The sequence below is a fragment of the Odocoileus virginianus genome, chromosome 5 (genome assembly GCF_023699985.2).
Source record: "Odocoileus virginianus isolate 20LAN1187 ecotype Illinois chromosome 5, Ovbor_1.2, whole genome shotgun sequence".
NCBI classification, from domain to species: domain Eukaryota; kingdom Metazoa; phylum Chordata; class Mammalia; order Artiodactyla; family Cervidae; genus Odocoileus; species Odocoileus virginianus.
The window spans coordinates 25,237,523-25,261,338 of NC_069678.1; the positions used below are offsets into that span (position 1 = coordinate 25,237,523).

The 23,816-nt window shown below is 41.2% G+C and overlaps 1 protein-coding gene and 1 long non-coding RNA gene across 2 annotated transcripts in view; one reads left to right on the plus strand and one right to left on the minus strand.

Moving 5' to 3' along the window:
- Nucleotides 1-4,449: 4,449 nt before the first annotated feature.
- PRMT6 (protein arginine methyltransferase 6) lies at nt 4,450-9,615 on the minus strand. The gene is made up of 2 exons (XM_020897482.2): nt 8,256-9,615; nt 4,450-6,010 (listed from the first exon to the last, which is right to left on the minus strand). Exon 1 carries the CDS (start codon nt 9,450-9,452, stop codon nt 8,325-8,327), a length of 1,128 nt encoding a protein of 375 aa, XP_020753141.2. The 5' UTR covers nt 9,453-9,615; the 3' UTR covers nt 4,450-6,010; nt 8,256-8,324.
- A 13,176-nt stretch (nt 9,616-22,791) lies between these two features.
- LOC139035173 (uncharacterized) overlaps nt 22,792-23,816 on the plus strand; it is a 126,073-nt gene continuing 125,048 nt past the window's right edge. Inside the window, exon 1 of the long non-coding RNA XR_011487757.1 lies at nt 22,792-23,287. This is a non-coding gene — a long non-coding RNA (uncharacterized lncRNA). The remainder of the gene's footprint in view (nt 23,288-23,816) is intronic.

The following is a 23,816-nucleotide window of genomic DNA, read 5'->3' on the forward strand; positions in this document are numbered from 1 at the left end:
TTCACATGTGTGATTCATGCTGTCTCCAGAGCATCTCTGCAGGATTGGGGCAAAGTTCTCACTCTTGGGACTTGGCTTAATATCGCACTCTACCCAGATCTCTTCCCTTCCTAGTCCTGCTGCCCTTCTAGCATTTTCTGGGAATACTTTCCAGCATTTTCTGGGACTATTTCCTGATAAGCGTGTTTACATATATCCTTGACTCGGTGTGCTTTTGGAGACCCCAGTCTAAGATAACAATCAGTCTATTTTAAGTGCCCACTGAAGGTACCTTCAGCAGGACTCAGGCTTTGTGGACAGGCTATATGTGTATCAGTATAGGTGGTCCTCAGAGCTTAGGTGATGAGTCCCAAGCTTGGCCAGTAGTTTCCATATGGCCTTGGGCAATTCATCCAACTCCAGGCCTTTGTTTTCTCATCTGTAAGATGGGACTGATAATAGAAGCACTTAACAGAGCTATTTCAAGGAGTAAATAAAATAATGTACTTAAAGTGCATCTAGTGCATGTTAGGCACTCAATAATGAATTAAAAATTAATAAAGAATCTTTATGTAAGTATCATGACTATTTATCTCTATGTATGCTGTGGCATGTCTGACAAAAGAAGGAGTTTCTTTTACATGAAAATTAATGATATGAAGTTTTCCTCGGGATGAAAGCCACTCTTTACAGAACATTATTTTATTACGTGTAACTCATGTGAAATAAACAAAGTCAATACATCATTGATTTTAATGGGACTTTGCACAGTATGATTAATATGCCATTATTTCATAAAAGCATTCTACATGCTGAGAAGTAGTAGCTGGTGTATTAGAGTGTCATTTGGCATAAAGTTTTCAGCATATGCTATTTTCACTATATGTCCCTATGAATACATTATCATCTGGTATAAAATAAATCAGATAATGAATCAAAAAATGAAACTATATCTCCCTAACAACCATATCACATATTTTAGCACTGAATAATATATAATTTTAATGTCTTAAATAACATCATTATTATAGGAGTGGTGCAATGACCATATCTTTTATTGGTCTAGTTTTACTTTAAGAATCTTGTCTTATTGCTTAGAGTAACTCAACAGTTCTATCTTCCATCTACACAGAACACCATTCTGAGGCCTATTTTTTCTTGGACCCAATACCACGGAATTAATTTATTGTGAATCTATTTTATAATAATGTCTGGGCTCTATAAAATTCCCCTGGTTGGGGTTAAAGCAAAGTTAGCTAATAATGAATTCTATTTATTACAAACTGAACATTCCCTGGTAATTTCCAATTTCATTTCATACTAAAATCCCCTTGTTGTAATTGCTGTCATTCTCTCTATGTTTTCTCTTAATTATTTTGACTAGAGTAAATTCTCAATTATTCAGGGACCATGTATTTAATCTGTGGATTTTCCAAATCCTCTCTTTTTAATTCTTTTACTGTACATACCTAACCATTTAAATATTTCCTATTTTTATAATTCATCAGGTGATTAAATAATGGTAGAATGAGTTCACATTAAAATAAGGAGCTTGTTATTTTTAGGGAAATTTCTGGTGGAGGTCTGGCTTCAATAAATGCATACAGTGAATTTTTTTTTTTTTTTTTTACCATTTGAGATTCTTAGTTCTTTCTCTAGGATCACAGTTAATCTAAAATATTTAAAATAAAAATTCTACCCTTTTTTCTTAAATATAATAGTTTTACCAGCAGCAAAGCTCCAAGTGTTTTTTTCAAAAAGGTCTAATATCAGCCCAGCCTATACCACCCATTACTAAGATGCACATCACTTGAGATAATAGAGGTTGGAAGGTTTTGTTCATAAATTTGAGAAGAGTCTTTGAATAGGTTTAGAATCTAAGCTGAAAAGAGTGATTAGGGACAAGTATCAAAACAAGCAATAATTTGTAATTGATCAAAATAATCTTGGCTATGTTCTGAGCCCATGACTGCAGAGATGCTTCAGGATACTGTAATGCAGGCAAAGTATCTGCGTGAGGAGTCTAACCTTTACCTATGCACTTCTTTCACTAACTTTCAGGTCTCTTTGACCCCAGGATGATTTGTATGTTGACCTTTGGCTCTGGAAAAACACCTATTGTTCTCAAATCCCACTATCTAATCACCTCCTGAATACTCAGGTATTTTTCCCTCCACTCTAAACAGGCCAGAATTTTCTATTTCCCCTTCTAGTTGATCTTTCCTGGTGACCAAAATAATAAAATAAATAGATTCATGCTAAAGGGTGGTTATATCCACTTGTAAGGCCCCCACTTTGTTCCATTTTCCTCTAAGAAAAACTGCATTGAAAATATCTGTAAATCCAATGGAATTTTGAAGTACTTTATAATTTCTGGAAACTGAACAAAGGATCAAATGTTATGCTACAGTACATGTTTCTATAACATAATGAACTTGAATGAAGTTGGTAGCTAGATCAGTGTCAAAATATAAAGTGGAAATTGATTGATTCATTTGTGATCACTCCCATCATTAATATTTACTACCACCAGGTAGCAACCACCTAACACAAAGTACACAGATGCAACTACATGCAGCCAGTCAGAGAGGAATGTACCCCACCGAATATTATTGCTTTTGGCTCTGTTCAGTCACATGCTCTATGTTCTAGAAATGTTTACTAAGCCTTCTCCCTATCTCTGTGCATTTCACTTTGTCTCTGTAAATTCCTCATGCTCTTTCATCAAGCTATCTTATTTACTGCAATGTTCATTCATTACGGTTAACATCTTTCTAAACTGCTAATATTTTTAATAGAATTAGTGTTAGTGCTCTTGGTTACAAAATTACATATATTATGATGGTCTACCCAACCTAATTTTTCCTTCAGTTTGTTATTTTTAGTGCATAATATTTCAGAACGTGAAGTTTTTGTTTTAAAAAAAAATACATATCTCAGGTGATTGCAGGAATGCCTATAAAGCATTTTAAAACTTGGGGGGAGAATTTCTTTCCATCCCACTCTCCTTTCTGTTCTTTCCCTGCAGGGGATAGCCTATAGAAAGAGGAGTAATTCTGCCCTCCTCCCCCACCCCAGCTCTACGCATTTTAAATCTCTGTTTTAAGTGATTGTTTTTAGAGTTAAAAAGCTATCCAACTGAAATCTCACGTCTTTCCCCAAAGTTATTATTATCAATATGATGAATTTAATTATCAAAGCTCTCCAAGGAGCACAGTTCCAATGTCACTGGTGATGTCTTAATTTTTGTTTAAATTCTGTTTAGTTAGGTTCAGATTCTTTGTTTTGAATCTTCTCCTACAAGCATGCATGATATTTGAGAAATAGTCTCATTATGTCACCTTCTTCCTTATCATCACTTTAAACTATTTTGAATCACTTTTGGAAGGAGTTTGGCAATCTATAGGGCTTCCCTGGTGGCTCAGATGGTAATAAATCTGTCTGCAGTGCAGGAGACCTGGGTTCAGTTCCTGGGTTGGGAAGATCCCCTGGAAAAAGCAATGGCTACTCCTGTATTCTTTCCTGGAGAATTTTACAGACAGAGGAGCCTGATGGGCTACAGTCCACGGCGTTGCAAGGAATCAGAAATGACTGAGTGACTAACACAACAACAATCTACAATGCCCCTTGGAAGAAAAGCCATGACAAACCTAGACAGCATGTTATAAAGCAGAAACATTACTTTGCTGACAAAGGTCCATCTTGTCAAAGCTATGGTTTTTCCAGTAGTCATGTATGGATGTGAGAGTTGGACTATAAAGAAAGCTGAGCGCCAAAGAATTGATGCTTTTGAACTGTGGTATTGGAGAAGACTCTTGATAGAGTCCCTTGGACTGCAGGGAGATCAAACCAGTCGATCCTAAAGGAAATCAGACCTGAATATTCTTTGGAAGGACTGATGTTGAAGCTGAAATTCCAATACTCTGGCCACCTGATGTGAACTGACTCATTGGAAAACACCCCGATGCTGGGAAAGATTGAGGGCATGAGAAGGGGATGACAGAGGATGAGATGGTTGGATGATATCACCAACTCAATGGACAGGAGTTTGAACAAGCTTGGGGAGTTAGTGATGGACAGGGAAGCCTAGTGTGCTGCAATCCATGACACTGCAAAGAGTCAGACATGACTGAGTGACTGAACTGAGGGCCTGTTCTAAGTTTACAAAGAGCTGCAGAATATTCAAGGTGTCCTTAAGATTGTCTACATGTCTGAGTTTGTCACACATTCAGAAATCTTGATTCTACAAAATGTAAAATGCTGTAGATTGGCTACAAAGATGAGATCCAGTTAGCTATACATCCATGTGAACAATTTTGGACACAATTCATAGAAAATAAAGGGGACATATCTCAGAGTCCTCTAGACTTTTCTCCAATCTCCCACCCTCAGAATTTCTGCAGGTATTCCAAAATGTAGGAAAATATTTTCATGCCAAAATGTATTAAAGGAGGAAAAAAGATACATAAATTCCAACAAAACATTAATATTTATTATGAGAGGAATGAATCAAGGAAAAAATCTAGGTTATGGAAATGAAGCTAGATACAAAGTTAAAAAAAAAAAAATCACAAGTGAGCTATACATTTGGCTCGGCTTTCCAGTAGCCAGTGTAAGTATATACACCCAAGATATTGTGCCAATTAACTGAAACAAATCAGTTATATAGAGGACACAGATTTATTTTTGGAATTAACACTGTATAGCAAATAATCTATGTGATGATAAGAAGTATCTTTGCACTTGGGAAAAATTTTAAGGATGAAATTGGTAAGAGAGCTGGCCTCATCCTTCAGCAGGGGCAAGATTTAGTTGGAATGAAATGTTTCCAAGCTACAGAATAACTGGAGATTATTGATGAAGGCAATTTCTATTTCCTGCTGCACCCAAGATCTGCTTGTCACAGAACTTCAATGTTAGATAGTTGGTGTTTATTAAATGAATGACCTGGTCAGAGGTCTCTCTGCTCTTCAGCACCAAGTACCAAGTAGAATGTTGTCTATCTCTGCTACTGTGTTGAGGATTCAACTTCCTGGGGGGACCACATTTGATTAGCTCTGTTACGGAATGGGAAGCAGCTTCCCAAGTGGCTCAGAGGTAAAGAATCCACCTGCTATTGCAGGAGACGTGGGTTCGATCTCTGGGTGGGGAAGATCCTCTGGAGGAGGAAACAGCAACCCACTCCAGTATTCTTGCTTGGAGAATCTCATGGGCAGAGGAGCCTGGCAGGCTACAGTCCATGAGGTTGCAGAGAGTCAGACAGGACTGAGAACACATGGACACACATAGGGAAATGGCATCAGGGAATCCTCTGTTGAGTGTCTAGATCTATCAAGCTGAAGATCCTATATAGTGAAGGTGGCTCTTTGAGGCCCATGAGATAAGAGCTCCAGTGGGACTTCCTTAAACTTGGGATTGTTTGGGGGTTAGGAATTGAAAAACTTGTGTTCAGTTGTCAAGAATTAGCTGTATAGTCTTAGGCTAAATTCTTCAAAATGTGTTAACTTTTTTCCTAGTATGTAAGGTGAAGATAATTACCTGCCCACCGTAACACCTATACCATCCTAGTCTTTGGCCCATTATTTTTTACTTACTGGTTTATTCTGTGAACATATTATACCTACTAGAGATAGAAACGATGTTTTATTGGCTTCTATCCTAAGTGCTTATCACAATGACTAATATACTGAATACTCAATACATGTCCATTGGTCCAGTGAGTTAATGGAAATAGCTGGAAAGTTTCACAGTGCTAAATAAATGTAAGCTATTTGAGGGAAGCAGGTAAAACTTAATCTTGTTTTTCTCTCCTTAGGGTTGGTAGTTCCTTCCTGTTGCCCAAATGACCCTAAGGATTCTGTACCAGCTCGTACAGAGTCTGGACAGTGCCTGAATGATGGTGCATCTCACGATCTCATCCTTCATCCTTCTTGAAGTATCATCACTTCCAGGGTTTGGGCTTCCTTTGGATCATGTGGTGTCCAGAGTCACACTGCTTATCATATACAGCCATGCTCATACTTTCAAACACCTGTAAAAAAATCAAAACGTTGACTCATTTATTCTGTGGTACATTTTCTGTGTGTCTGAGTGCTCCAGGTTTGCATATTACTTTTCTATAGTTACAACAGCAAGGATCTTATTATGTACCAGGTACTACGTGCTTACGTGTATTAACTCACTGTATCTTCACATTTCTATGGGACAAGTGTGGCTGTTGCCCCATTTGCATGACAGCAGTGGAGAAAAAAACAGATGTTAAGTATTTTGCCCACAGTCACACAGTTAAGAGCGGTGAAGCCTAGACTGCAGCATGAGATGTCTGGCTCCGGTCCATGAATTTTCACTACACTCTTGCCTCTTAACTAACTGCTTTAACTGTATAGCTCTATTTTTATGATAACCCATCTTACTTGGGGGAAACAGTTACAAAAGAATTTTTAATTCTAATTATAAAATACTTACCTTTACTTCTATAGTTAGCCAAAGTTTTAACTAGTGTCCCTTCCTGTGCTTATACTGGTAATGAGAACTCTATAAATACTTGTATAAGACATATGCTAAAAAATGGAATTTGGAAGAATGCTTTCAAGTACTCATACAACAAAGAGATTGTGGTAGGAAGTTAACATAAACATTAGAAATTCACTCAAAACTGTACACCAAAATGCTAATTAATGTTCAATGTAAAATACAGTCAACCCTAACATAAGGAACCAATTTGTAACTCTAGTTTAAACCAGGCCTAAATTGCTATGACTATACCATTTACATAAGCTAACTATCCTAATACCAACAATGGTGACAACTGTAACAAGTTGTCACATTTGTCACATTGTGATAACAATGTATCGCAAGTCAAGGATCTTGTAAAGTTGATGATTTTGTACATGTATATAGTTCCCTTACTAATGGCAGATCTAATGAGTTGATATCAAATTTTAGCAAATTAGTTATACTTAACTATTTTAATAAGTGATGAATAAAGAAGAAAAAACCGTTACAATAAACAGAACTATGCTAGAGTGCTTCAGAAGACCAGATTTTCACACCTGTTTTCTATTAGCATACAAAAGCTACTAGTGTAAAGAAACCATACATTAAGCATAGTTGATTATCCCTAAGCTATGCTCTGTAGGGGTTATAACACCATTTTTAAGAACAATATTAAAAAGGCAAAAGTTATAAATCAAACATTACACAAGACTTCTTACTTCATCTATAAAAATAGAGAATGCCAGTGCTTTATTTGCCAGAGACAAGGAGGAAAACATGGGTAAATAAATTTGATGACATAACTCACATTACAAATGATTTTCCTAAATTAACAACTTTCATATTTAGCTAACCTAAATAAAAAGAAAACAAACAAACAAAACACTAACAAAAAATTTTTCACTTGATCTTAGTAGGCCAAATCACATGATCCCTCTGAATGAGGGATTTTAATTCTCAAGCTGGGAAAATATTTTCCTTACTTAAATAATTTACCCAAGGTGACAAATAAGCCCTTGGACCAAGTTCAGAAGAAATCATCTCTATCAGTCTGTTTTAAAGAAGCACACAAAATTTTTACTATGGAACTTACATGAAATTTTCTTGGTTAAATCTTAACAGTAAAGACAAAAAGTCCATACTACTTTACTGTGTTTCAGGTCTTTTTCTCCCAAACGTACCTTCCAGATTTTTTAGGTATGCTGTAGTAGTACAATATGAAGTTTATTTCATTTAATGGAGTAAGGTGTCATTAACTTTAGCATCCTAAAGAAGTAGTAGGTGTTATTTAAACTTTATCCTCATTCACCTCCCCCGTTACCGGCAGTAAAACTTATTTAAAAAAAAAAAATGAGGACAAAATACTGTAGTCTAGAGGCACCTGGGAAGAGAGGAAATTCAGAATATGAGAGAATATGGCTCTGGAGTGATACCCCATCTTATCAGAAACACATGGAGTCCAACTATAAACCCTTTTACCCTTTCCCTGGCTTTAGACTTAGGGTGTGAGGTGTCAGGGATGTGAATGGAGCCTTCACAAACTGCTGTTTTCTTCCCCCTTTCATTCGCACGAAACGAAATGGAAAAAGGGAGTGCCTGGTACCACGTGCTTTTGAGGTTTAAAGGGCCCTTAATAAACACGCTGTTTCGGTTGTGGCAGGGGAATCGAAATCATTTTTTAATAAATATCGCCAGAAGAATCTCCTCGAAGGGAGACTGAAGTCACTCTCCCTCCGCAGGAGCCCTGGGGGAAAAGGGAGACGGAAGATAAAGCCCCCTACTTGCACGTGGAATCTCCCTTACTCCTCCAGCCCGCCGCCTTGGGAGGTAGCTGGGACAGACGACCACGCTCAGTCCTCCATGGCAAAGTCTTTGGTCTTTTCCTCCTGGTCGCCCACTTTGTAGCGCAGCAGCACGCGCAGGTGACGGTGGTGGTCCTGGGAGGGCAGCAGCGTGATCTCTCCGGAAACATCGGTGTCTTGCTCCACTTGCACCGGCTCGTTCAGGTAGAGGAGCGCCTGTTTCCAGTGCGTGACGGGGTGGAAAGGCGAGGTGGAGAGCACCACGGGTTTCTCCGAGTCCCCTCCGGGGAAGGTTACCTGGAACCAGATGGCAAAGCCGTGCATAGGAGCCGAGCCGTAGCAGCTGAAGCGGAAGCGCCCGCCCACCCCGGCCTCCAGCTCCTGCTCCAGGCCGGCGCGGGCCAGCTCCAGCCGAGCAAAGCACTGCGGCCGGGCCAGCACATCCTCGCCGGACAGGCCTTGCACCACGATCTCTGAGTGGCCCATGAGGCAGCGCGTGGCGAAGCTCTCCAGGCAGCTCATGTCCACGCCGTAGAGTTGCTTCATCTGGCTCCAGAAGCTTAAGCGCAACTCCAGCATCTGGTCGCTGATGGGCGCCACGAAGAGCTCGGCGGAAGCCGGCAAGAGGAGACCGCCTTCCTTCAGCCACTTGGTCCGCGCGTGGAGCACGGAGCTCAGCATGGACTCGTGCAGAAGCCCGCAGCCCATCCACTCGCTCACGATGGCGTCCACCTGCTCCGGCAGCTCCACCGTCTCCACTGGTCCCGGCAGGACGTGCACCCGGTCCTCCAGCCCGTTGAGCCGCACCACTTCCCGGGCCTGTTGCCAGATGTCGCTGGCCTCCACCGCGTACACGCGCCGGGCTCCAGCCTGGGCACAGAAGATGCTGAGGATGCCGGTGCCCGCGCCCACGTCCAGCACGGTCTTGCCTCTCAGCGCTGCCCAGTTCCGCAGGATGCCCAGGCGGTAGGCATCGGTGCGGACGCGGTCGGCAATCATCTCCTCGTGGACCGACACGTCCGAGTAGCACTGGTAGTACAGCTGGTCCCGCTCCCGCCTAGTCCTCCGGGGTCGCGGCACAGCCACCTCCAGCTCTCCGCCATCTTCCTCTTCAGTTCCCTCCCCTCCTTCGCCGCCGCCCCCCGACTCAAGCTTTCTTCTCTTGGGCTGCGACATCTTGGCGGCTTAGGCCGACTCCCGGCGTGCGCTGCGCGCCGCGACTCGGGCTCCAGGAAGCGGGGCCTTATGGTAGTTGTAGTGCGCGCTCGTGCCTCCCGGTTTTGGCTGGTCGCCGGGCGAGTGTCAGCCGGATACCTCCGATCTGTACTCTGCTCTTTTTCCTTCTTTGGTGTCCTGGAATCCCTTTTCCATCCCCTGCACCCACATTCCATGGTTCTCTATGTTCCTTCTCCTTCCCTTAGATTCTCCAGTCTCTTTGGCTTTCACGCCCTTCGTGACGTGGACACGCCCACTTAAAACTGAAAATCCATGTTTTGTCTTGTCCAACTCCCAGACTTTTTATTACACAGAATTTTCTGGGCGCCACCGTGCACAGCTGCTGCCTCATCTGCACAGTTGCAACTCTTAAAGCTCTCCAAACGTGGAGATTTGGAAATTGCACTACGTGTTTTTCTTCTCCGTTTTCAGGGGAGGTAGAATGCAAAAGCTGGCAATGGCACCCCACTCCAGTACTCTTGCCTGGAGAATCCCATGGACGGAGGAGCCTGGTAGGCTGCAGTCCATGGGGTCGCTAGGAGTTGGACACGACTGAGCGCTTCACTTTGACTTTTCACTTTCATGCATTGGAGAAGGAAATGGCAACCCACTCCAGTGTTCTTGCCTGGAGAATCCCAGGGATGGGGGAGCCTGGTGGGCTGCCGTCTATGGGGTCGCACAGAGTCGGACACGACGGAAGCAGCAGAATGCAAAAGTGTAAATGAAACAAAGTGAAAACCCAACAGTGTAAAACCCTGGTTTGGATTCCAGTGAGACCACAAATGAACGGAATGATAAGGCAAGTTATATAAGTACTCTTGCCTTCAATTACCCATGCCCCTTCCAGCAACAAAGAATCTTAAAGGCAGTTGAAGATTAAGTTTCTGGTCTCTATTTTAGGAGGATAGTTATTTGGCTCTTAGTTCTGCTCTGGTAATTCTGTGACTCATTCAAGGGTTAAATCTTGGAAATGTCCAGTCCAAGGAGTAGTTGAAAAGCAACTGTTGCTAGGTGTATTCTGGTAGCTGGTTTTTTTCCCTCCATAGGTACTGAATCCTTCATCACCCGTGATCACTTCTCTGCTTCAACTCACTTTTTCCTGCCTGTTTCCATGTCTGGGCTAGATTGGTACTCCCTTCTTCCTCTTCTATGTTCCTTTCAGTCAACTATCTACTGTTAACCTCTTCCCTCTGAGATGTTCATAATAGAAATAAATCCTTTTAAAAATACATGTGATGTTTATATGGGTGTCTGTGTTCATCACAAGTAAGGCGAGAAAAATTTCTCCTAGCTTAAAAAAAAATATAACAGGGAGAACCTTGACTTTTATTTTCTTGTAGTCTCAAACTGTTTCTTTTTAACAATGGGCCTGTATTCCTTATCTGGGGGAAGGTTCCTTCAGCCCATTCTCTGTTAATCCGTCATTGAATGAAATAGATTTATTGACCTGACATCCTCAGCTGTACTTCTTTATTACAATTTTTTCATTTATTTTTGCCCGGGCTGGATCTTTGTTGTTGTGCCTGGGCTTTCTCTTGTTGTGGTGAGTCGCGGCTACTCTCTAGTTGTGGTGCCAGGCCTTCTCTTCGTGATGGCTTCTCTTGTCTCAGAGCAAAGGCTCTTGAGCGTGGAGACTTCAGTAGTTGAGATGCACTGGCTTAGTTGCTTGCCTCGCTGCATCTTCCAGGAGGAGGAATTGCCCCCAGGTCCCCTGCATTAGCAGGAAGATTCTTAACCACTGGACCACGAGGGCAGTCCCCTCAGCTGTACTTCTAACTCAGGGCTCAACTCTGGCTGCGCCTCGGAATCCTCTGTGGGGCTTTTAAAAAACACCTGTGTCCCTCCTCAAACTAATTAAATCAGAAGCATTCCAGTGGAGCCTGTGCATATAGTTTTAAAAGCTACCCAGGGAATTTGTGCAGCCTGAGAGAACTATTTCTCACTAAAATGATGTTAGTTAAATTTTGCTTCATTAGTTTCATGGAGTAAATTATCTTTTTTCAGTGGCCTGGGCTCAACCATTTAAGGCTAAAAATCTTCAGAGCATTTTCTCTCTGCCCAGCTTGATATCTTTTTAAGAAAATAGAGGCCCAGAACAGGACATGTGATTAAAGTTATAAATGTGGCCACTTTAATTTAATACTTCTAGGCTATTACTTAGTGTATACTTCTCCCATTCTTTCTGTCCTCAAAATCTTCTCCTTCCTCTTTTAAATGCATTCATTCACTACCCGATTTTCAATTTACTTACTTGCAATCTTTTTAAGGAAACATCTGAATATAAGTTTTGTTCGTTTTATCTCCAAAGCATATGAGTCCATCTTTTCTTCTCCACTTGCCTCCACCCTAGTCTAATTTTCCATCTTTGCTTATGTGGAAATCAGTCTCCTAAGAAATCTCTCAACTTCCAGTCTTACCCCTGTCTAATCCATTCTCCACAGAGCTACAAGAATTAGTTGTTCAAAATCTAAATTGGACTGTGTCATTCCCTAGTAACTTCCAGTTACTGAAACAATCTAGTAACTTCAAGTAACTTCCCATCTTATCTCAAATACTCATCCCAGCTCCTCCTTGGGCTTGAGATAGACTGGTCTTCCACCTTTTTCTTGTCTTAAGTCTTCACTTATGCTCTTGCAGGGACTGGGACATTGTTTTTTTTCTTAGTACTTTAGTAGCTCCTTTTCATCTGTCAGGTTTCAGCTTAAATGTTATTGCCAAAGAAGGTCCTTCCCTGGCTCTTTTAAATACTATTTTCTGGGACTTCCCTGGTGGTCTAGTGGTTATGATTTCACCTTCCAAGGCAGGAGTTGTGGGTTTGATCCCTGGTTGGGGAGCCAAGATCCCACATGCCTCAGGGTCAAAATACTAAAACATACACTAGAAACAATATTGTTACAAATTCAATAGTTAATAAAGACTTTGAAAATGGATCACATCAAAAAGTCTTGAAAAAAAAAACACAACTCACTATTTTCTAACCCAAGGTATGGTTTATTTCCTTCATATCTTTTATTATTAGGTGAATTTCCAGCTGAATGTATGTAATTTGTCAATTTGTTTTCTGTAAAATATAAACTACGGGAGACTAGGAGTTTTTCCCCCCACTATTGTATCAATAGTTCCTAGCACTAGAACAGAGCCTGACATAGAGTATTTAATAGTCTTCAATGAAGACTTGTTGTGGAAACAATTAAATTATTATTCATAGGGGAATGAGAAGAGAGTTTTGCTTTATGTGATTCTCTATGACAGTCTGACTCTGGTAAATTCTGAGATGAATTCAGATGTTGATCAAATTTAGGATGCTCCCAGATAGGAGATGATTTCGTTTCCAAATTCTCTTAACCCTTTTGGATAGAATAATGGTAAGCCCTAAATGGGCTTCCCTGGTGGTTCAGACAGTAAAGAATCCACCTGCAATGTGGGAGACCTGGGTTCAAATCCTGGGCTGGGAAGATCCCCTGGGGGAGGGCATGGCAACCCACTCCAGTATTCTTGCCTGGAGAATCCCCATGGACAGAGGAATCTGGTTGGCTACAGTCCATGGGGTTGCAAAGAGTCAGACACTACTGAGCAACTAAACATAGCACAAGCCCTAAATAGCATACCCAGATTAGAGAGAAAACGGTCTGTGACGCTTTTCCTTCTTGCACTCTGGCTTGATCTAGTGAGTGATTTCTTTGCTCATCTTTGCTACCGTACTGAGTTATTTCGATAAGAAAGGGAGCAGATCACAGTCTAAGCGTTGCAACTCAGCAGCAAACCACTGTAATGGGAGAGGAATTAGGGCTGTGATGGCAAAGTGTTCTTTGTATTTTCATGTCAGTGGTTTATTCGCCATAGCCAACACACAAATCCAATGTTTTTCAAACAAATGGATCTTGAAATGGATTTAATATACCTTCACCAGCATTAAAAAAATAGAAAATATCAAATGTGTAAAATGAATAAAGAGGAGTGTTATTTCAAAAACCGTGTTTCAGTTATGCATACTATATACATATTTATTTCTATAGGTTACAGTTAAAAGTTTGAAATCCACAGCTTACTATTCTCCAAAAACAAAGTGAAGTTTGACATTTTTGTAATTTTGCTTTCAGTGCAATAGTCTCGTCCTCCCACTCATATTTTTAGATAGTGCTCAAATGTTATCATTTTTTTGTTAGTTTTTTCAAGTAATCTATATCCTGTTAATACTTATATAACTTTTTTCACTTATCTCATTATACCAGAGCTATTTATACATCTGGCTTTTCCATGCCAAACAGTGGACATTTGAACACCAAGATATTTTTATTTCTCACTTTCATATTGAGAATCTAGCATGTTGTGATGGGATCTGAACCATTTGCAGATTCCAGACTGGCAGTCCTCAGTACACACAAGATCATAGATGTGTTTTGTATGGCAGGGAGTGTGTGTGTGCTGTTAAGTCGCTTCAGTCGAGTCTGACTTTGTGGACTGTAGCCCACCAGGGTCCCCTGTCCATGGGGATTCTCCAGGCAAGAATACTGGAGTGGGCTGCCATGTCCTTCTCCAAGGGATTTTCCCAACCCAGAAATCAAACCCATGTCTCATGTTTCCTGCATTGGCAGGCGGGTTCGTTACCACTAGCACTACCTGGGAAGCCCCATATGACTAGGAGAGCCATGATTTTCTGCATCATACACATTCATGCATTTATGCAATCATTCATTTGTTTAACAAACATTCTGGACATCTACTCTATACTAAGTATTTAGAAACAAGGGACACATTAATAAAAAAAAAAAAAAGACAAAACCCCTTACCCCAAAAAGCTTATGTTTTGTGTTAATGTTATCTGTTATTCTTACAGTTTTTTTACTTAGGTAAATTATTATACCACTTTTAACTCTCAACTTTCTTTCTTGTGTTAGTTGTTTATCTTTGGTTCTGATGTGATTTCCTCCCAGAAATACTTATTTCTAAATTCTTTTCTTCTTTAGTTTGAAGGTCTGTTGTTTAAAAACATATTTTTTAAATCCTAGTATAAGAATTGAAGGTAGTTCCTTTAGGATTTCAAGGATTAATTATAATTCTCAAAGTGTATGTTGGGGAAGGGTAAAGGAACAATGACATGAAAATGTTATAAATACCTCTCTGATATGAATATTCATTAAACGATGTAGTTCTTGCCTTGTTTCAGTTACTTGGAAGCTGCCAACATAAAAAGAGGCACTTCTGTCAAAAAAAAAAAAAGAAATCCTTTATAGAAAATGAACACAAAAGGTGGTGATTTTTGTATTTAAACAAAATGGGACATCAAAAATAGAAAGTCCAGGTATATGTAAGTCTCATAATGTGTATAGTATCTTTTAGATCCACAGTGTATTGGCCCATGATTAAACCTAATACTAAAACAGACGAATAGTAAATTCATAGTTCCCTGATTATATTATGAGTAGTTCTAATTCTTTTGAAAATTGTCTATATTGAATTGTTTAGGTAGTAACAACAGGGATATTATGAACTTAATCCATAATTAGCAATTCAATTTAAATTTATTGAGCCCTCTTGGTGTATTAAATATGGCATTTTAACAATTTTAAGTGTAAATATTGGTTATGACAGCTTAACAATTTCTGCTATAAATCAGGCCACTTTATTGAAAATCATACAGAAAAGTACGAATGTAAATTATAAATGGGAAAAGTAATGTATTGGTGCATCTTTGGAAATAAGCCTTTGCTCACCTGCTCCAGGAGTAATAAGCATCAGGTAGTTTAATGAAAATCAGGCATTATGAAACCATAATGCCTGATTATATGTGAATATATTTACATTCACTGTTTGTATTCACTATTTATATATAGTGAATATCATTTAAAAAGATCTTCCTCTCTCTTTTTTTCTTCTGTGAAAAGCTTTAATATGAAAGGAAGCTGACTACTGCTTCAATCAGATGTTGATGTTCCTATAGTATTTTGCTAAAGTGTAGAGAAGTAATGTAGTATGGTAGTCCTGTGATGCTCAAAGGTGGTTTCTGGACCAATAGTATCAACGTGCTCGTGTGCTAAGTCACTTCAGTCATGTCCGACTCTTTGCGGCTCCATGGATTGTAGCCCACCAGATGCCTCAGTCCATGGAATTTTCCAGCCTTGAATACTGGAACCGGTTGCCATTTCCTCCTCCAGGGTATCTTCTTGACCCAGGAATCAAACTTTTACCTCTTATGTCTCCTGCATTGGCAGGCAAGTTCTTTACAACTAGCACCACCTGGGAAGCATCACAGTATCAGCATCACTTGGGAAACTACAAATCATGCAGTCATGAGCCCCACTCAGTACCTAATAAATTAGAATCTCTGAGGTTGGGGTTCTGCTGTCTCTGTTCTAGCAGTCATCCAGGTGATTCCAAGGAACACTGAAATTTGAGAACCCCTGCACTAGACAACCTGCAGACTGTTGCAGGCCATGCAGTGATTATAGGATGGAAGGTCTATTATTCTTTCTGCTGTGGTAAAACAGATTACTACAAATTTAGCAATTTAAAACTACAAACGTTTTAAAATCTCCTGGTGTCTGTGGGTCAGAAGTTCAGGCATGCTCACTGGGACCTCTGCAAGGCTGCAATCACAGTGTCCGTCTGGCTACGTTTGTTTCTGGATATTGGGATTTTCTCCTCAAGCATGTAGTTACTGTTCCTTGCAGTTGTAGGACTGAGTTTTCCCGACTTCCAGATGGAGGGTATTTTGGCCCTTAGAGGCTGCTGGCTCTTCCTTGCCACACGGTCATTTCCCAGGTTCTCTCACAACACACAGCTAGCTTCTCCAAGGCCAGAAGAAAAAGCTTTCTTATCTCAGGGAGGGTCCCATTACAAATAACTTCCTTGCCTCCCACCTCCCCAGGATGATGTCCCTTTTGATAAATTCAAAATAAACTGATTTGGGATTTCAATTACATCTGTTAAATAATGCTTTCTGCTGGAGAAAACAGCTTAGCATAGAGACCAAGTGTGTATTCCCACTGAAAGTGGATAAATATTGCAGACTATCTCAAAATTAGTCTGTGGCTCAGAGAATTATGGGTGTGGTTCATGGCAGTGGTAAATCCTCCGCCAGTGCAGGAGATGCAAGAGCCATGGGTTCGATTCCTGGGCCAGGAAGATCCCCTGGAGTAGGAAATGGCAACACACTCCAGTATTCTTGCTTGGAAAATTCCACGGACAGAGGAGCCTGGCAGGCTACAATCCATGGGGTCATGAAGAATTGCCTGTGACTGAGCACACATGACTAATTACTCAAGGCATGGGGAGATGACTGATCAAATAGATCAGAAATAAAGTTTTGAATAGGCTGTTCACCATATCTAAGCCAAAGATTTTAATACAACAAAGTTTGTCTTAGTCACCCTTGAGTTTCTGAACCCTGCCATGTGAAAAAAAAAATCATCTATAGCGAGTACATTTTTAGTCTGGGTCCAGGAATGAAGCCAAGCTGAGCTGAGCATAAATGAACACAGTAGACTGTAGTTCTCATATAATGGAAGCAAGAAACATAAAACTTTTGTTGTTACAAGCCACTGGGATATTGGTGTTCTTGTTACTACAGCAAAAACTACTATTAATAATATAAATATACATACAGAATGAACAATCCTTATAGCGCCACCAAGATCAAGATATAAAACATAGCCAGTGTCATAACTATACCTGTGTCCCTCTAATCCTGTAATTTTTCTCCTTCTCAAAGGTAAGTATCCTGATAATATCATAAAATACTCAGTGACCTGGCTTTTTGAACCTCATATACACCTAAAACATGCAGTATGTGTTCTCTTGTGTCTAATTTCTTTTGCTCACCATTATGGCTGTGAGATTCACCACTGTGACTATGTGTAGCAGTATTTCTCACTTTCCTTGCTTTATTTTGTAGTATTCCATTGTATGAATACACAATTTGTTTAACTAGGTTTCTGTTGTCACATGGGTCCTTTGAGATAGAAATAATCATTCCTATCAGTAATTTCATATTTTTGTGTGGTTATTTTGACTCAATATTTCATACTTTATATAATTTATTTATTTTCTTATCATATTATATATTAAGTGCCTTAATAATAGCTAAAGTTTGTGTGTTTGCCATGTACGAGGCATTGTTTAAATGTTTTATATGCATCATTAATTAAATCATTCAGCAAATAGGTACTGAACACCTGACACTCTATATCAAAAAGTATAAGGGTAAACAATACAGACAAAAATCCCTGCTTTTATGGAGTTTATACTTTAGGGAATAATCTCTGATTTGCAAAATCCATGAGGTGGACATTAGTAAGTCAAGGCACATAGTAGTTATGTCAATCACTTATTTATCTTTTCTATAGGATCTTAAATTTCTTTTAGGCAGGAACCAATTTCCTTTATCTTCCTACAGTCTAGTGGAACACCATACACGTAGTCATAATATTAATTATTTTGATGGCAATTCACGTTTATTTTGCACTTTCTATACCCCAGAGACAATTGGAGTTTCATAAAACCTCTCTGGTAGGTATTATAATTAACCCCTTTAGAGATCAGAAAGTAAGCAAAAAGAGGCTAACTGATTCCTCATTGGTCTAGATTCCTTTGCTGTCTATATGTGTATTGAAATTAATCCATGTGATTGCATAAAACAGTACTTCCTCCTCTTATACTTCTGTAGAGCATTCAGTTTTCAGCTTCCTCAAAGTCATTATGGATCATACTGTATCTGGATGACTTTGCATCAAGGAGGGACCCAAGCTTTTCATTTCTTTCATCTCTGTTCTGCAGCTTTTCTTTTTCTATACGTCAAAGGAAAAGGGAAAATTAGACATCATGTTTTTATCTAATCACTGCTTGTGTTTTACTCAGAAGAGTTGTGATATGGGAATTGTTACTGATGCTGTACTAGACTGACTACATAAAAACCTTAGTTGGTTTAATAAAAGTCAACTATACTTCAATAAAGTGAGAAAAAAATAAAGTGATATTTTTAAAGAAAAAGACTATTAGTTTATTCACTTAATATTTTTGAGCTCCCTCTACATATCTAGCACCATGCTGTGTTTTAAGAAAAAGAGGAAGCAGTCTCATTTTTCACCATAAGGAGTTCACAATTGTTGGAGGAGGTCACTCAAAGGACTTTACTGACTGTTGCTGGACCTGGGCAATCAGAGGCTCTCTGCACTCTCTCCTGCCCTTGGAATATATGCTCTGCTCATTCTATCCCATCAGTCAGTCAGTTCAGTCACTCAGACATGTCCATCTCTTGGCGATCCCATGGACTGCAGCATGCCAGGCCTCCCTGTCTATCACCAACTCCTGGAGTCTGCCCAAACTCGTGTCCATTGAGTCGGTGATGCCATCCAACCATCTCATCCTCTGTCGGCCCCTTCTCCTCCTGCCTTTAATCTTTCCTAGCATCAGGGTCTTTTCAAATGAGTCAGCTCTTTGCATCAGGTGGCCAAAGTACTGGAGTTTCAGCTTCATCATCAGTCCTTCTAATGAACACCCAGGACTGATCTCCTTTAGGATAGACTGGTTGGATCTCCTTGTAGTCCAAGGGACTGTCAAGAGTCTTCTCCAACACCACAGTTCAAAAGCATCAATTCTTCAGGGCTCAGCTTTTTTTATAGTCCAACTCTCACATCCATACATGACTACTGGAAAAACCATAGCCTTGACTAGACGGACCTTTGTTGGCAAAGTAATGTCTCTGCTTTTTATACGCTGTCTAGGTTGGTCATAACTTTCCTTCCAAGGAGTAAGCGTCTTTTAATTTCATGGCTGCAGTCACCATCTGCAGTGATTTTGGAGCCCAGAAAAATAAAGCAAGCCACTGTTTCCACTGTTTCCCTATCTATTTGCCATGAAGTGATGGGACCAGATGCCATGATCTTAGTTTTCTGAATGTTGAGCTTTAAGCCAACATTTTCACTCTCTTCTTTCACTTTCATCAAGAGGCTCTTTAGTTCTTCACTTTCTTCCATAAGGTTGGTGTCATCCGCATATGTGAGGTTATTGGTATTTCTCCTGGCAATCTTGATTCCAGCTTGTACTTCATCCAGCCCAGCGTTTCTCATGATGTACTCTGCCAGAGCAATATTCAGGATACCTAGTTTTAAGAAAAGGTCCTGTTGAGACCATCTGTATGTGTACATGACTGAACCCCATTAAAGCCTTTATATAAAGTTTAGAGTGGCAAACAGGTGTGGAGATCCACTCAGCTTTCTGCTACCCAATAAAAGCCTTGTATGCAAGTTCCCTTGCTTATTAAACCTGCCACCTACCAATTCAGATTGATCTTCCTGATTCTTTGGTCTCTCCTTGCTCTCTGTGTAGGAGGCTAGTTTCAGATTTCACTCGGGTAGCTCCTAAATTTGATGAACTAACAATTGGTGAGCCAATCAGGAGACCAAAGAAGTGAGCCTTGAGAAAGAGAAATCAGCCGGGGAAGTCCAGAGCTGGCCACTGACCTCTGTGTGGGAAGGGGTGGCCCATATGTTAGATGCTTATGGCCTTCATGTGTGTACAGGATGCACAGACACAGTAAAGAAGGAAAGCAACAGCTGTGCAGGGGCCTGGCCTCTACTGTGGGTTGGTTGCCTGCCACCAGTGCCCGACTAGAGGCTGAAGCCCAAGTTAGAAAGCAGGAAGCGGGGCTGCTATTAGAGAACGATGTGTGGATGTCCACTATTCTGCTAGCTGTAAGGCTGGCAGACAAGATGGGAGAGCAGGATAAGATGCTGGAGATCTTAACATGCCATTTGCAAAGACAGAAGTGCTCAACCTAGAGGCTAGGTGATGAACTCTCCAAAAACTTAAGGCCCAGGCACTACCATAAAGTTTTTGGTAGTCATATGATCAGGTAAAATCTGCATTGTCCCACCAACTATGATTGACAAGATGCAAGCCTATCCAATCTGTGAGAGCACGCAGCACAAGCCTTTGTGGATGTGGGGGTTTGGGAAGACTTTTACTCCCCACTGGTTTGACGCCTCCATCCCTCACACTGCCTGGTAAAGAAAGGGCATATGTGGGACTGGGGATCAGAGCGATAAATCACCTTTGACAAATGAAAAATACTAATGAAATGGATAAAAGTTCTAGGCATCTCCCAAGCTGGGCTTCCATTTAAATTAGATGTGTTTGTGATTTATAAAGGTATGGATTGGGCACTGAGATCCTGTTGTCCCACTGTAGGCTGGACCTACTGAAACATGCTATACCTGGAATAGAACATGCACCATGAAAGTTGGAGAAAAAGGAGGGTCCTGATCTAGAACATCCCACCTTCAGCGCATCTCCACATGGCTGACAGTGCTGCCTCCCCTGGCCAATATGTATGGTATGTGCAACCAGGTCAAATTCTTAAAGCTGCAGTCACATTAAGGATCAGGCCACATGTGTAATTCTTAAAAGGGAAAGACTTTCCCATCAAGGTTTCTCTTAAATATCTGTCTTTTGCCCTTAGGTGTCCGCTGCTCCTCTGTTTACTGGTCACAGGATGAACAAAAAAATGGAAATAATTTTATACAGTGAGCCCACTCATATGCCCAACAAAGGAATCAATCCAATTATTGGGTATTGTGGGAAGGGGCCCCTTTCTAGCTAATCAGGATTACCGTGGTGGTACTGCCATTCTGGGGAGAGAACTGGAAGGCCATAACACAGTACATAAGGTAGAACAAGCTAGGACTAGTACTCTTAATTCATCTGCCATTACCGATATGTGATCTGGAGACCTGGCCTGTGGCACGAATATCAACAACTCTGGGCATGGGTATTCTTTTCTGTCAGTCACACGACACAGGCAACCCATCAAACTGCTGACCAGAAGGGTCCTAAAAATACCACCACTAGAGTCAGGGGTGACTAACACTCAGATTTAGGATAGTTTCCTGTGGCTCACGCTGGGTTATCGACATTTGAACATCTGACATCCCCATGCTGGGAACAGACGACTCACTCTGGACAGAACCAACACTGTTGTACTAGGAATATGGGATGGATATCACCAGAACAGTGTAGTCATGCCGTCGCATGGAAGGGTAGTGACCTGTTTGGCTCTGACTGGTTGTGACACCCAGCTGTTTGTTGGAGAGCACAAATCTTTGGACATGGCTGTCACCAGGGTGGTTGGGCCACTGTACTCTATCCAGGTCTTCTCTGGGGGCTGGGGAGACTCCCCCCAACCCCAAAATAACAAAAATGTTCACCGTCCTTCTCCTTTAGGCCAGATGAGCACATTCTGTTTTCCACTGCGACAGTCACTTGGCCACTGTCTTTGTTCCCTTCATTGGCCTGAGGATGTTAACAGCACACATACAAAGCCCTCGCAGAATTCACCCAGCAAACCTTAAATGATAGTCAGCAAAGCCTGTCTTTACCGAACAATGAAATGTCTCTAATGAAAAATAATGTCCTCCAAAACTGGATGGCCTTGGACATTATACTGTCTGGAAAGGAGGCACCTGTGCCATTATAGGAACAGAATGTTGTGTGTTCATACCTAATGAGTCTGATAAGACATCATTTTTATTAAATCACATGAGGACACACGTGAAAGCTATGTGATCTGACCACCTCCCCCACCCCTATCCTAGCGGGGGCTTAATACATCAGTGGTTCAAATAATCGTGGGCCTTTTGGTGAAAAACACTGTTCCTTATTTTGGGAAGCATTATCTTTTCCTGCGTTTTCTCTTGCACATGCCCATATGGCTTCTGTGGAATCTGCCTCCAATGCAGCCTGAAAGTCGCCAAATGAGCCACCTCCCTGCTAGTGAAACCCTTTGCTGACTGCTCAGGGCACACTGGACAGGACCGGTGGGTGTGAAATTTTAACAGCCAGTCGTGAGCGATGAAGTGCTGAGAGAGGTCATCGAGAGGGTGTGACCGCCTGTTGACCTGTAAGCTGGATCCAGGCAATTGGAGGCTCCTAACCCCGGAGGGATTGGGGGCAGGAGGAGAAGGGGACGACAGAGGATGAGATGGCTGGATGGCATCACTGACTCGATGGACATGAGTTTGAGTAAACGCCAGGAGTTGGTGATGGTCAGGGACGCCTGGCGTGTGCGATTCATGGGGTCGTAAAGAGTCGGACACGACTGAGCGACTGAACTGAACTGAACTGAACTGAACTGAACTGAACCCCTCCCCTGTCCTGGAAATGGACGTTTTGCCCTCCATTACCACGCCTGCGTGCTCAGTCGCTTCAGTTGTGTCCGACTCTTTGCGACCATATGGACTGTAGCCCGCCAGACTCCTCTGTCCATGGGCTTCTCCAGGCAAGAACACTGGAGTGGATCGCCATGCCCTCTTCCAGACGCAGGGATCAGACCAGCGTCTCCTGGATCTCCTGCATTGGCAGGTGGATTCTTTGCCCCCGAGCCACCAGGGAAGCCCCTCCGTTCCCACAGCCCGAGCCATTTCATGGATGGAGCCTTGAGAGAGTAAGACGTTGTTGAGACCGTCAGGTATTGTTGGACTTTGTACCTGACTGAACCCCATTAAAGCCGCTATACAAACTTAAGATTCTGCCAGACGGGTGGGGAGATCTTACCATCTTACCGCCGCCAAAGACAAGCCTCTTAGGTAAGTCCCCTTGCCTTTTAACCTGCCGCCTGCAGTCCACGGGATGGACAAGTGCCCGGCACGCTGAGCATGCGCGTGCATGCCACCGGTCTGGACTGGTCTGTTTCTTTCTTAAATCGCCTGGAGCCAGCTTCAGATTGCAGTGCAAAGTCCAGAGGGTGCAGACCAACATGAGTACAAAGAGTTGAAAATCGACCTGCTAGTCCTTTAAACCAGGTTTGTCTACGGTTTGCAAATAATGCTGAGTTTCTTTCTCGAAAACTTGAGGCTAATTCTTGTATTATTCAAATGTCTTCATCACATGACTCTGCAGATATTTAATTCTCACTCTGAATTTTCTTGCTGGTTTGAGGCACTGTGGTGTTACTCTTCTGATGAATACTGTTATGTTCTCTACTTATATGCCTTAGGATATCTGGATAGTGTAATGGCCATACTTAAGAATTCAGTTAATTTTCACTTTCATGTGTGTTAAAGCTCTTTGTAAAGTGCTGTAAAATGATATTATAATTATTGTTATTGGGTTTATGCTTTCTCAGCCTAGTTAACACGAGGAAATGCCTGGATGATTAAATCTGCTTTTCTGTTTTTAAAATGTCTATCAGGTTGAAGATTTTCTTCAAGGACGGAAAGCCAAATTTAACAGATGCTTGCAGGCTTCTCTTTATATTCTCAAGTATAGTTTACAGCCTCAAGCATGGTTGTCTTTAATGACAGAACTACCTTTTATCTTCTCTTTGCAAGA

Coding starts and splice junctions, on each gene's coding strand:
- PRMT6 (XM_020897482.2), bottom strand. CDS start 9,452: ATGTCGCAGCCCAAGAGAAGAAAGCTTGAGTCGGGGGGCGGCGGCGAA.